The sequence below is a fragment of the Hylobates moloch genome, unplaced genomic scaffold (assembly GCF_009828535.3).
Source record: "Hylobates moloch isolate HMO894 unplaced genomic scaffold, HMol_V3 SCAFFOLD_7, whole genome shotgun sequence".
Taxonomy (NCBI): domain Eukaryota; kingdom Metazoa; phylum Chordata; class Mammalia; order Primates; family Hylobatidae; genus Hylobates; species Hylobates moloch.
In genome coordinates this window covers 59,822,790-59,837,368 of record NW_026652282.1, presented here as the reverse complement: position 1 = coordinate 59,837,368, position 14,579 = coordinate 59,822,790, and the positions used below count along the sequence as shown (strand labels likewise).

Genomic DNA, 14,579 nt, shown 5'->3' with positions numbered 1-14,579 from the left:
CGGCTCACTGCAAGCTCCGCCTCCCGGGTTCACGCCATTCTCCTGCCTCAGCCTCTCCGAGTAGCTGGGACTACAGGCGCCCGCCACTACGCCCGGCTAATTTTTTTGTATTTTTAGTAGAGACGGGGTTTCACCGTGGTCTCGATCTCCTGACCTCGTGATCCGCCCGCCTCGGCCTCCCAAAGTGCTGGGATTACAAGCGTGAGCCACCGCGCCCGGCCGCCCCTAGCCTTTTAATGACTAATCTTTCCTACACACTGCTGCTATAGAAATCTTTTTTCCTTACTATTTCTGTCTAAATATGTTTTCCCATTTCCCACATAATGTAGTCCATTCTCTTTAGCCTGGTATTCAATGTTCTTCATGATCTGGCCCTTTTAGCTAAACTCGACTAGAAATTTTCCCTTTTGTGTTATTGTTTATGCTGTTCATTCTAGTCAGCATGCCATCTCCTGGCTCCCATCTTCACCAAGCAAAATCTTGCCCACCTCCTAAGACCCTCTCAAATGCCATCAAAGGTGAATTCTAGTTACCATTTATTAAATGCCAGTTATTTAGTACTTAATGCTTATTTATTAAGTAGACTAAGCGCCCTACATTCATTGTCTGACTCTGCATTGCCTTTGGTTTCTTGTGTATTTGCCCCATCTTCTGTATAAGAATGCAAATTCTGGCTGGGCGCGGTGGCTCACGCTCGTAATCCCAGCACTTTGGGAGGCCGAGGCGGGTGGATCACGAGGTCAGGAGATAGAGACCACTGTGAAACCCTGTCTCTACTAAGAATAAAAAAATTAGCTGGGCGTGGTGGCGGGCGCCTGTAGTCCCAGCTACTTGGAGAGGCTGAGGCAGGAGAATGGCGTGAACCCGGGAGGCGGAGCTTGCAGCCAGCGGAGATCGCGCCACAGCACTCCAGCCTGGGCGACAGAGCGAGACTCCTCTGTCTCAAAAAAAAAAAAAAAAAAAAAAAAAGAATGCAAATTCCTTGAGAGCAGAGATCACATTATAATGTATCTTTGAATCCTCAGCTGTACTGTACACTTAATATCAGATAAATGTTTGATGAATGACTGCAACCTATCCTTAGGATAAGCAGCTGATGTAGCTGGATGGTGGGGGCTCTAGGTGGCCACATTCTATCTGTGTTTATATGGTTAAATGGATGAAATGGGTGTGTTTGCAGATTGAAACAATTCATAAAGAGTTGAGGCTACTGTTTTTTTTTTTTTGGTCTTAGCGCTGAAACTAAAAATCGCGGTTATTTTAGTGTTTAGCCCCGGCTCTTCCGTTGCTCAAACCTCCGGAAACTACATCTCCCAGCATGCTATGAAACTGGTCTGACTTCATCTCAAATGGCCCCGTAGGGCAACAAGGATGGTTGGTTTTGACCCTACTTTGTGCCATAAAAAAAAAATCGATCCTAATTGACAGCTATTTGGACTTTTACATCTGCCAAACCCTTTTTCTTGAACTGTGGTCACTAAATTAGGGGAGTCTGGTCTGGGAAGTCCCATCCATTCCTTCAATAGGATGGGGAGCGAGGATAGTGTCTCCGGCGATCTCAAGAATAGGAGGGAATGTTGACCAGGGAGCACCGCTGCGGCCGACCAGAGGAGCAGGAACTGGAACCCTGGCCGAGTCCGAAAAAAGCCAGATCTGGAAGGTGGCTGCGGAACGGTTTTAAGTGGAAGATGGAGGAGCCGGAGGAACCGGCGGACAGTGGGCAGTCGCTGGTCCCGGTTTATATCTATAGTCCCGAGTATGTCAGTATGTGTGACTCCCTGGCCAAGATCCCCAAACGGGTAAGGGAAGTCAGGATGAAAGACCATGGGCTTTGGGGGGGGGGGCGGGGGCGGGGGACGAAAGAGCGTTAGGAAGCGGAGAGGACACTGGGCTGGGGGAAATCTTCAGAAATTTCGAGTAGCTGTATCAGATACCTAAAGCTGTATCAGAAGGAAGTGTTCTCATATCGTTTCTGAGAGCGCAGCGTGTCTCTGCGGGACGTCCAACGGACAGGTAGGAGTGGGGGAGGGGTACGGGGGAGGGGAGAGGACGCAGTTTCCACTCTTAGGGGACCGCTGAAGTCGTGGGAAAACAAGCTGCAGGGGGAAGGTGTTCCATCACCTGCCTAAGGCCGGGTAGCTTTCACCTTAGTGATTTTGATACTTTGTATCTGTATTGTCTAAAGTGCATTGTAACTGTTAACAGAAGGGAAGCCAGTTGAAACAAAGTTAATCCGTTCCTTTGTTCAGGATGATGAGATTGACGGGGATTTTGCTGAATTAAACTTTTAAGGGACTATTTCTGCTTTTTTTCTTTTTTTTTTTTACGCTGATGTTTTTAGGCCAGTATGGTACATTCTTTGATTGAAGCATATGCACTGCATAAGCAAATGAGGTAAGTTGTCTTTCTTGAACATAGCCCTGAAGCTAGGTGTTCGTAGCCTTAATATCCTGCTTCACAGTGGGGCAAGGAAGAGAATGGTCTTTTGAAAAAATTATTTTAGCTTTCTGAGAAAGTATTCACAGTGTTTGTAATCTGCCTGTAATCCCAAGAAAGCTCTTGAAGAATTAAGAAAACTTGGGGGGCCAGGAGCATGGCTCACGCCTGTAATCCCAGTACTTTGGGAGGCCTAGGTGGGTGGATCGCCTGAGGCCAGTAGTTTGAGATCAGCCTGCCCAACATAGCAAAACCCCATCTCTACTAAAAATACAAAAAAATTAGCCGGGCGTGGTAGTGGGCGCCTGTAATCCCAGCTACTCGGGAGGCTGTGGCAGGAGAATCGCTTGAACCCCGGAGGTGGAGATTGCAGTGAGCCGAGATTGCACCATTGCACTCCAGCCTGGGCAACAAGAGTGAAACTCCGCCTCAAAAAAAAAAAAAAAAGAAAGAAAGAAAGAAAGAAAAAAAGAAAGAAAGAAAAAGAAAAGAAAACTTGGGACGGGGGAGTGGAAAGTGCAGGAAGCAGTTAAGGTGCATTAGAAATACAGCTCAATTGCTTGGTTAAGTATCCCAGGGGTAGGTGCAGTGCATTGTGGAGATTTTAAGTACATTTGGGTATTAAAACCTGTCTGATACAAAAAGGTGTTCAGCTAGGAGGTGTTCCATTTTTCTTTTGATTTTGTTTCATTCTAAGCCAGATTTGAGGGTGTGAGTTCAACCTAAGACTTTTAGACAACCCACCACCAGCACCAAACTTTAATGGGTGAGGCTGGAGACAGGTCAAGACCAAAGAAGGCAGGGCGTGGTGGCTCACGCCTGTAATCCTAGTACTTTGGGAGGCTGAGGCAGGCAGATCATGAGGTCAGGAGATCAAGACCATCCTGGCTAACACGGTGAAACCCTGTCTCTACTAAAAATACAAAAAATTAGCCTGGCGTGGTGGCAGGCGCCTGTAGTCCCAGCTACTTGGGAGGCTGAGGCAGGAGAATGGTGTGAACCCGAGAGGCGGAGCTTGCAGTGAGCCAAGATTGCGCCACTGCACTCCAGCCTGGGTGACAGAGCGAGACTCCGTCTCACAAAACAAAGAAAAAAGACCCAAGAAAACTGCTAAGACTGAGCCAGAACTCAAGAGAGAGCTAACTGTTTCTTCCAAAAACATGAACTTGCTGTTTATTGCCATTTCTGTATTTGATGCCGTTATAAGAGCAAATATAACCCTGCTACATATAGGATTACTTATGACAATTTCTGGCCAAATAGGTGAATGCCCATACCAGCTAGTGTGCTATGCTTCATTTATCTCCCAGAAGGTAGTGTAATAATAGGCTTTCAGATTTTATCCTTATTATTAACAAAATCATTTTGTACCTTTTAAAGGGAATTTTTAAGCCTTTTTTGTTTTTTGTTTTTTGACGGAGTCTTGCACTGTCGCGCAGGCTGGAGTGCAGTGGCACGATCTCGGCTCACTGCAACCTCCGCCTCCCAGGTTCAAGCGATTTTCCTGCCTCAGCCTCCTGAGTAGCTGGGACTACAGGCACATGTCACCACACCCATTTTAAGCCATTTTTTAACCCATATGGTTTGGTTAACATAGTAACTATATGCCTTCCATTAAAGTTATTTAACATTTCAAAAAATTATTTTATGACAAACAAGATATCAAAGCAAAGCAAAACTGTCCAGTTTGCTTACTGTTAAATAAGGAGGTTTTCAGTAAGTGTTTTTTAACATTTAGCAAAATAAATGGAAGGGTACTAGAAGAGGGAGCTTTTAGGACTGGGAAATATGGTCCAAGATATTACAAAATTTTTATTTTAATGGGTAGATTTTTCACCTCTGGTGGTATAGATTTGTCTTCTTTAAGAAGAAGCAAGAATTCTTGGGTCTTGGCTATGTATTTCATTTTTGAGGCCAAACCACAGGATTTCTTCCAGCTACCTTAGTGATAGTAGTAGCCTGTATAGTCGTATTAATTCATCATAAACTCATGGCTGTCTTCCCATTCAGCAGACATTTAAAACCACTGCTGCCTCCCTGTGGCCCAGGTCAGGTCTCCTTCAACTTGCATGTGTATATGAATCACCTTAAAATGTATCATCTTGTTTAAAAATCATCATGTTAAAATACAAATTCTGACTCAGGTCTGAAGCAAGTCTGAAGTTCTGCATTTCTAACAAGCACCCAGGGAATGCTGATGCTCCTGGTCTATGGACCACCCTTTAAGTGGCAAGGGCTAGAGAACAGTAGTGGCAGCTGTGGGATCAAGAAGAGGAAATGGGGAATAGGCAGCTAGAGGTTAGATGTGGTAAGGCCTCTTATTGGGTTAGCTCCCTTTATTCCCTCACTCACTTCTATTTGTCATTTTTTGTGAGGAGTAGGTTGAGAGGTTCTGAGTGAAGCCCAGTTCCAATCATTTTGCCCCTTCTTACCTCACTCTCAGAGGCAGATAGGAGGGTCCAAGTCTAGAAACATTACATTTTGGGTTGCCCATTTTTTATCTGTTAATAGAATGATAGTTATCCACCAAGCATTTTTGTATGTGTTATCCTTTTATCTTCACATAAGTCCCATAAAGTTCCCCATTTTACAAATAAGAAAACTGAACTACAGAACAGTCAACTTACCTGAGGTTATAGAGCTAGTAAGTACAGAGTTAGGACAGGAACCCAATTCTCTGACTCCAAATCTGACTCCAAATTCAAAATGCATGATAACGTAGCTGCCTATTAAAATAAAGATATAGCTGAAAGAATTACATAGCCCAATTAGCAACTGGTTCAAATGAAAATATCCCTGCCTACTAGTTTGTCCTGAAAGTTGTAACTCACAGGGTAAAGTCTGTCTGATACCTGATTATTTGTTTAACTTGAATATAATTACTTTTGTTTACTTACCTATAAACTCAAAGGAAAATCTATCTTCTTGCCCCTTATTAATAGAGTCACTACTGTAGATGTGAGGCAGTGAAGACTGCACAGTGCAGTGGAAGAACAGAATGTGTTTATTACTCCAGCCTATTGGAACCCGAAGTTGAGACGTATTTTCTTCTCAGACTGCTGGCTTCTGTTTCTAGCTTCTGGCATACACTGGGTCTGATTCACTGACCTCTCTTTGTTCTCTCTGTTATTATTAGGATAATTAAGCCTAAAGTGGCCTCCATGGAGGAGATGGCCACCTTCCATACTGATGCTTATCTGCAGCATCTCCAGAAGGTCAGCCAAGAGGGCGATGATGATCATCCGGACTCCATAGAATATGGGCTAGGTAAAGTCATTACCAGGCAGTGATGGGAGATTGACAGCCTAATTTTTTTTATAACTTGTATGATTTTTTAAATATCTTTTCATTAAGAAATCATGTGTTAACTGTCAATCTTAATCTTTTGGTTTAGCCACATATAACTCACTAAACAAGCAAACCATACGAATTGAGCAAAACCACATGATGGGTTAGATGAAAGAAAACCTTTCAGTTACTTATGCCCTACTGGCAGTGCTCAGATCTGGTCTGGCTATATATATGCTGATTTAGCTGTCCTGTGACCTTATAGTTTAACTGGAGTACAGATTTATGTTCTGGCTAAGTTTTTGTACCTCACCCCTCATTAAACAGCTGCATTTTTTAAAACTGTAAGTGACCTACAGGATAGTCTAGAAAAACAGCATGGTTTAGCAGAGGAACATTGAAGTGGGGGGTCAGCAGAGCTGGGTCCCAAGCCTGGCTCTGTGTGACCACTGACAAGACACACCACCTCTCAGGCTTGGTTTCTCTATCTGTAGCCTGTGACTGGTTCATCAGGAAGGTTTATCCTTTCTAGCTCTAACCTTTTAAAAAATTGTATCCCCAACATTGGAGTTGTTTCTGTCTCAGTTGGAGCTGATATTAACACAGTGGCTTTTTAGTAGTTTAGGTTGTTGTCACACCTCAACCTATTCCTCCTCTTTTTCCAGTTCATCTTTTAACCAGCTCTTCTGATTTTTGCCCTAAGGTTATGACTGCCCAGCCACTGAAGGGATATTTGACTATGCAGCAGCCGTAGGAGGGGCTACGATCACAGCTGCCCAATGCCTGATCGACGGAATGTGCAAAGTAGCAATTAACTGGTCTGGAGGGTGGCATCATGCAAAGAAGTAAGAAAATGACCTTTCTGTTTTCTGACTCTTTCCTTGAGTCAGTTTCTCAGTTATGTAAACTCTTATGCTTATTGTATTTACATTTACAGAGAGACGTGTGTGTATGTGGCACTTTACAAGGCATTCTGAAGAAATCCAAGTGAAATAGAAAAAAGATTACCTAATATAGTGGAAAACACACTGCTCAAAGTCAGGACACCTGGGCTCTACACCTAGTTTTTCTAACTTGGCTAGCTGACTTGGACTGATTACCCTCCCTAGGCCTCAGTTTCTTCATCAATAAAATGAACAAAGGATACAACTAGACAGTCTCTAAATTCCTTTTCGACTTTCTAGAAATTCCCCTGTCTTCAAGGGACTTACAGTCTAGAAACCTTAACAAAATTAGAATAGAGAACAACATTAGTTATGGTACCAATGGAATATATGTATGAGCGGAAGAGACTTATCAGTAGAAAGAAATTACTCATGGAAGTCTTGGCAGAAGTGAATTTTAGAGCTAGTTCTTAAAAGAAGTGGCAAACAGATTTTTGAAAAGGTGGAAAATTGACGCTAATAGGTTTAAAACAAAAGGCTGAAGAATCAAGAAGAGGGCTCCTGCTTCTCTAACGAAATTAGCAACCCAGAGGTAGATGTCTCTCAAAGACAAAGGGCTTGTGAAAAGGCTCTTCCTAGGTGCTTCTTGGAGTTAGAGGAGAAGTCCTTTGGAGTGTTTTTTTGTTTATTTGTTTGTTTGTTTTTGAGACAGTCTCGCCCTGTCGCTCAGGCTGGAGTGCAGTGGCGCGATCTCAGCTTACTGCAACTTCCACCTTCCCAGTTCAAGTGATTCTCCTGCCTCAGCCTCCTGAGTAGCTGGAATTACAGGCACCTGCCATCATGCCCAGCTAATTTTTGTATTTTTGTAGAGACAGGGTTTCACCATGTTGGCCAGGATGGTCTTAAACTCCCGACCTCAGGTGATTTGCCTGCCTCAGCCTCCCAAAGTGCTGGGATTACAGGGGTGAGCCACTGCGCCTGGCCACCTTCTAGAGTTTTATGTTAACATGTCAAACTGCAGTAGTCTGTCTGAGAAGGATTGCTGGGCCTTCTTCAGCATTTGGGAGTTTGTTTGATATTTCTGTAGTACTTAATCCACATTGAAGAAGAAGGATCTTTTAAACTCTGAATTTATCAACCCTGTCTGAGAGAAATGAAGCCACTGTGGTAGTAACTGCCAATGCATCATTCACAAATCAATTGTTCATGCAATCAACCGTGACCTTAGGTGCTCTTGAGTCAAGAGAAAACAACACTTTGTTTTTCAGAATAAAACACAGCACAACTTCAGCATATGCAGGTTAAGGTAATAACAGAATTTTTTCCATCAAATTGACAGATTTTGTGGCCAAGGAAGTCCTTGAAAAAGTTTCCTGCTAGAATTTACTAGTTAGGCAACAGAGCAAAGGAAACCAATGTTTTAGTAATGAGTCTTACATGGTTTTAAAAACAGAGACAAGCTGCCTTTTGTTAGCTTTTGCTTGCTTGCCTGCTTGCTTTTTTTGTTTGTTTGTTTGTTTTTTGTTTTTTAATAAAGACAACATCTCCCTATGTTGCCCAGGCTGATCTTGAACTCCTGGGCTCAAGGGATCCTCCATCCTCGGCCTCCCAATGTGCTGGCATTACAGGCATGTGCCACCACACCTGGCCTCTTTCTTTCTTTCTTGTTTTGTTTTTTCGAGACAGAGTCTCTCTCTGTCACCAAGGCTGGAGTGCAGTGGTGCAATCATAGCTCACTGCAGTCTCGAACTCCTGGGTTCAAGGGATCCGTCCACCTCAGCCTTCTAGGTAGCTAGGACTACAGGCATGTGCCACCATGCTTGGATAATTTTTGTATTTTTTGTAGAGATGAGGTCTTGCTATGTTGCCCAGGCTGGTCTGAAATTCCTGGCCTCAAGTGATCCACCCACCTTGGCCTCCCAAAGTGCTGGCATTACACATGAGAGCCACTGCACCCCGCCTGCCTTTTTTTTTAAGTTCAAAATAAAGACAATGACTGCTAGGAGAAAAAAAATGACCCTCTCCCCTCCCAGGTGCAGAGTGAAAGGAGAAAACTAAGCTTCTCTGAACGAAAGACTTCTAGGTCCTCTTGGGCTTAGCAAGTTGAGAAGAAAAGTAGTATGGCTTCATAGAAAAGGCTTGCTTCTATGAATTACATTCAGTTTATTCAATTAAATTAACTGCAGAAGGCCTACTAGGGCCTGGGTCATTTTCCAGTGGAGTACTCTGCTTATTATCGTTTTGCTGCCAAAGGAAGTACACTGTCCTGACCCAATCATGACTGTTTCTGGGCTGCACACAGACATGGGGATACCCACATATATCGCCTTAACTGTTTTAGACATCTTTCAGCTGATCCTGCATGGAAACGGACACACCTGTGATAAATATAAATTACAGAGAGTCTCTAGAGATTGCCCCAATTTAGGTCTGAATTCCAGGATGTTCTTGGCATATCTAGAACCTCTCTGTAGATGGACTACAGGCATTTAGGCCACAAACTTACATCTAGCCAGCATTTACCTATTATAATCACAATATTTGCTTAAACTTCCCATTCGCAAATATATATACAGATTCATACATGCCATTTATTCATTGAACAAGCATTGATTAAGCACATACTATATGTCAAATGTATGTTTATCATCACCAATAAGCAGAGATATAGAAATTGAAGCAAGATATATTGTTTCCCCTACCAAGTTTGAAAAAGATTCTTTATTTCAAAATATCCAGGTGGTGGAAGGATTACAGTGAAATTAGTACAACCTCTTTTGAAAACTTTGAAAGTGTTAAGAATGGGAAAAAATGTTCATACCAGTTGGCCCAGTAACAATATTCTTGGCAATCTATTCTAAGGAAATAAACCAATTCTACCTGTAAGAAATTTATATCTTAGGAGTAAGACAGCAAATAATTGCATTTGAAAGCTAAAAAAGGATGATTCTCAAAGAGTATTCTACAAAAGAAGAATAACGAAGGACTAATACTATTAGATATTAAGCATCCAAAACTACAATAATGAAAACACTGGTACAAAATTAGACAGATAGGTTATAGTACACCCCCCCCCAACAAAGAGACCAATTATATAGAATTTAATCTATTACAAAGGATGCATTGCAAGTGAATGGGAGTTGAAAGGTTTGTTGAGCAAATGAATGGTATTGTGACAGCTTGTACCATTATACCCTCATCTACTGTAATAAATTAAAATGAGTGACAGCTAGATTGAAGAGTTAAATATTTAAAAAAGCAAATTTTAAAAACTAGAGTGAATGGATATTTATCAAGTTTCTAAAGGGGAAGAATTTTCTAAGCTTAGAAAGTAATTTTTTAAAATCACGAAGGAAAAGATCAAACCTGACTGTATAAAATTTTAAAACCGAAATAACTTAAAAGTTTTTTTGGCTATTTTTAAAATCTAAACACAGACTGAAAAAGCCTATGTATCATAAATATGACAAAGTGTAATAGGCTTGCATTATCTAACCCGCTCCTACAATATAATGTATAAGAAGAAATCTGCACAAAGAACACGAATAGACAATTTACAAAGGAGTTTAAGGACAACTGGAAAACATCGGAAAATGTTCATCACTACTAATCACAGAAATGCAAATTAAAACCATTAGGTAAGCCTCTTTTTTTTGAGACAGAATCTCAGCTCTGTCGTCCAGGCTGGAGTGCAATGGCGTGATCTCGGCTCACTGCAACCCCGCCTCCCGGATTCAAGTGATTCTCCTGCTTCAGCCTCTTGAGTAGCTGGGATTACAGGCGTGTGCCACCATGCCCGGTTAATTTTTGTATTTTTAGTACAGACGGAGTTTCACCGTGTTGGTCAGGCTGGTCTCGAACTCCTGACCTCATGATCTGCCCGCCTCGGCCTCCCAAAGTGCTGGGATTACAGGCATGAGCCACCACTTTTTAAGCCTAAATTTAGCAGAATTGAAAAAGATGACACTCAGTTTCCTAGTGAGTGTGGTTTGGAAGAAAGCATTTTGGTAGCCAATGTGTATTAATGCCCTTTGATCGGGTAATCTTACTTCTGGGAATGTGGCCTAAATTTTTTTTTTTAATATGGGAAACAAACTATTTTCATGAAGGTATTTATCAGTGTTATTTATAAAATTTTAAAAACTAAAATAACATGAATGCCTAGCAATAAAGGAATGGTGAATCTACTCCCTAGAATATTATGCTATTGTTTTACTGTTTTTCTTCTGTGCAAAAGCTTTTTGTTTTTATTTATTTATTTATTATTTACTTATGAGACAGGGTCTTGCTCTGTCGCCCAGGCTGGAGTGCAGTTGCACAGTCTCGGCTCACTGCAACCTCTGCTCCCCAAAGGTCAAGCAATCCTCCCACGTCAGCCTCCTGAGTAGCTGGGACTACAGGCACATACCACCACACCTGGCTTTTTTTGTAGAGATGGGGTCTTGCCATGTTGTCCAGGCTGGTCTCTAACTCCTGGGCTCAAGCAGTCAGCCCACTTTGCCCTCCCAAAGTGCTGGGATTACAGTTGTGTGCCACTGTGCCCAGCCTTATGCTATTATTTTAAATAATGATTATAAGGATTATAGGGAACTTCAGATAAATACTTTATGTGTGTCAATAAAAACGCAGATCTTGGCTGGGCGCAGTGGCTCATGCCCGTAATCTAAGCACTTTGGGAGGCCGAGGCAGGTGGATCACCTGAGGTCAGGAGTTCAAGACCAGCCTGGCCAACATGGTGAAACCTTGTCTCTACTAAAAATACAAAAATTAGCCGGGCGTGGTGGCGGGCACCTGCAATCCCAGCTACTCGGGAGGCTGAGGCAGGAGAATTGCTTGAACCCAGGAGGCAGAGGTTGCGGAGAGCCGAGATCGTGCCACTGCACACCAGCCTGGGTGACAGAGTGAGACTGTGTCTCAGAAAAAAAAGAAAAAAAGCAGGTCTTAAAAATGTATGCACATTGTAATCACAGCTTTGTAAAACATATGAAGAAGAAAAGACTGGTGGGAATGATAACAGTGGTTATCTTAGAATAACAATAATATAGTGGCAGAATTATTTTTTCTCCCAAATATTATTTATTTTTTAATTTAATTTTCTATTTACAACTTTTTATTTTTTTTTATTTCAATAGGCTTTTGGAGAACAGGTGGCGTTTGGTTACATGAGTAAGTTATTTAGTAGTGATTTCTGAGCTTTTGGTGCACCCATCAAACGAGCAGTGTACACTGTACCCATTGTGTAGTCTTTTATCCCTTACCACCCCTCATCCTTTCCCCCGAGTCCCCAAAGTCTAATGTGTTGTTCTTACGCCTTTGTGTCCTTATAGCTCATCTTCCACATGAGTGAGAACATACGACGTTTGGTTTTCCATGCCTGAGTTACTTCACTTAGAATAATAGTCTCCAATTCCATCCAGGTTGCTGTGAATGCCATTATCTCATCCTTTTTATGGCTGAGTAGTATTCCATGGTGTATATATACCACATTTTCTTCATCCACTTGTTGATTGATGGGCATTTGGGCTGGTTCCATATTTTTGCATTTGCAAATTGTGCTGCTATAAACATGCGTGTGCAAGTATCTTTTTCGTATAATGACTTTTTTCTGGGTGGATACCTAGTAGTGGGATTGCTAGATCAAATGGTAGATCTACTTTTAGTTCTTTAAGGAGTTTCCACACTGTTTTCCATAGTGATTGTACTAGTTTACAGTCTCACCAGCAGTGTAAAAGTGTTCCCTTTTCACCACATCCATAACAACATCTATTATTTTTTGATTTTTTGATTATGGCCATTCTTGCAGGAGTGAGGTAGTATCACCTTGTGGCTTTGATTTGCATTTTTCTGATCACTAGTGATGTTGAGCATTTTTTCATATGTTTGTTGGCCATTTGTATATCTTCTTTTGAGAATTGTCTATTCATGTCCTTAGCCCACTTTTAAATGGGATTGTTTGCTTTTTTCTTGCTGATTTGTTTGAGTTCTTTGTAATTCTGGATATTGGTCCTTTGTCAGATGTATAGATTGTGAAGATTTTCTCCCACTCTGTGGGTTGTTTGTTAACTCTGCTGATTATTTCTTTTGCTGTGCAGAAGCATTTTAGCTTAATTATGTTTCATCTATTTATCTTTGTTTTTGTTGTATTTGCTTTTGGGTCTTTGGTCATGAATTCTTTGCCTAAGCCAATGTCTAGAAGGGTTTTTCCAATGTTATCTTCTAGAATTTTTATAGTTTCAGGTCTTAGATTTAAGTCTTTGATCCATCTCGAGTTGATTTTTTGATAAGGTGAGAGATGGGGATCCAGTTTCATTCTTCTACATGTGGCTTGCCAATTATCCCAGCACCATTTGTTGAATAGGATGTCCTCTCCCCACTTTATGTTTTTGTTTGCTTTGTCAAAGATGAGTTGGCTGTATGCATTTGGCTTTATTTCCGGCCTCTCTATTCTGTTCCATTGGTCTATGTGCTATTTTTATACCAGTATCATGCTGTTTTGGTGACTATGGCCTTATAGTTTGTAGTCGGGTAATGTGATGCCTCCAGATTTGTTCTTTTTGCTTAGTCTTAGCTTTGGCTATGTGGGCTCTTTTTTGGTTTCATATGAATTTTAGGATTGTCTTTTCTATTTCTGTGAAGAATGATGGTAGTATTTTGATGGGAATTGCACTGAATTTGTAGATTGCTTTCGGCAGTATGGTCATTTTCACAATATTGATTCTACCCATCCATGAGCATGGAATGTGTTTTCATTTGTTTGTGTTGTCTCTGATTTCTTTCAGCAGTGTTTTGTAGTTTTCCTTGTAAAAGTCTTTCATGTCCTTGGTTAGGTATATTCTTAAGTATTTTATTTTTTCTGCAGCTATTGTGAAAGTGGTTGAGTTCTTGATTTGATTATCAGCTTTGTTGCTGTTGGTGCATAGCACAGCTACTGATTTGCATACATTAATTTTGTATCCTAAAACTTTGCTGAATTCATTTACCACATTTACCAGTTCTAGGAGCTATTTGGATGAGTCTTCAGGGTTTTCTAGGTATATGATCATATCATCAACAAAGAGCGACAGTTTGACTTCCTCTTTACCGATTTGGGTGCTCTTTATTTCTTTCTCTTGTCTGATTGCTCTGACTAGGACTTCCAGTACTATGTTGAATAGAAGTGGTGAAAGTGAGCATCCTTTTCTTCTTCCAGTTCTTGGGGGGAATGCTTTCAACTTTTCCCCATTCAGGATAATGTTGGCCGTGGGTTTGTTGCAGATTTTTTTTTTTTTTTTTTTGAGACAGAGTCTCGCTCTGTCACCCTGGCTGGAGTGCAGTGGCGCGATCTCGGCTCACTGCTAGCTCCGCCTCCCGGGTTCACGCCATTCTCCTGCCTCAGCGTCTCCGAGTAGCTGGGACTACAGGCGCCTGCCACCACGCCTGGCTAATTTTTTGTATTTTTAATAGAGACGGGGTTTCACCGTGGTCTCGATCTCCTGACCTCGTGATCCGCCCGCCTCGGCCTTCCAAAGTGCTGGGATTACAAGCGTGAGCCACCGCGCCCGGCTGTTGTATTTCTTAAAGAGACAGGATTTTACTATGTTGCTCAGGGTGGTCTTGAACTCCTGGGCTCAAACAATCTACTCACCTTGGCCTCTCAGAGTGCTGGGATTACAGGGATGAGCCACCACACCTGGCTTCTTTATGTTTTATTGTACTGTCTATGCCTTGAATAGTTGTGGTAGTCATTATATTTGATTGGCTTATCATTTAGTCTTTCTACTTAAGACAAGAGCAGTTTACACACCACAATTACAGTGTTATCCTATTCTGTGTTTTTCTGTGTGCTTACTAATACCAGTGAGTTTTGTACCTTCAGATGATTTATTCTTGCTCATTAACTTCCTTTTCTTTCAAATTCACAACTTGACTTTTGCATTTCTTGTAGAACAGGTCTGGTATTAATGAAAGCTCTCCTCTTTTCTTTGTCTGGGA

General features: G+C 41.6%; 1 protein-coding gene across 8 annotated transcripts in view; it reads left to right on the top strand.

The window, feature by feature from the left end:
• Positions 1 to 1,387: 1,387 nt before the first annotated feature.
• HDAC8 (histone deacetylase 8) overlaps positions 1,388 to 14,579 on the top strand; it is a 250,889-nt gene continuing 237,697 nt past the window's right edge. Inside the window, exons 1-5 of one of the 8 annotated variants that reach the window (XM_032757178.2) lie at positions 1,389 to 1,799; positions 2,342 to 2,394; positions 5,573 to 5,703; positions 6,428 to 6,569; positions 6,662 to 6,876. In XM_032757178.2, coding sequence (XP_032613069.1) covers positions 1,575 to 1,799; positions 2,342 to 2,394; positions 5,573 to 5,703; positions 6,428 to 6,569; positions 6,662 to 6,701 — 591 coding nt within the window. In that variant the 5' untranslated portion in view covers positions 1,389 to 1,574 and the 3' untranslated portion in view covers positions 6,702 to 6,876. Of the gene's footprint in view, positions 1,800 to 2,341; positions 2,395 to 5,572; positions 5,704 to 6,427; positions 6,570 to 6,661; positions 6,877 to 14,579 lie in introns of those variants that run through there. The other 7 variants (XM_058441655.1, XM_032757177.2, XR_009214333.1 and 4 more) reach the window with 7 other exon arrangements.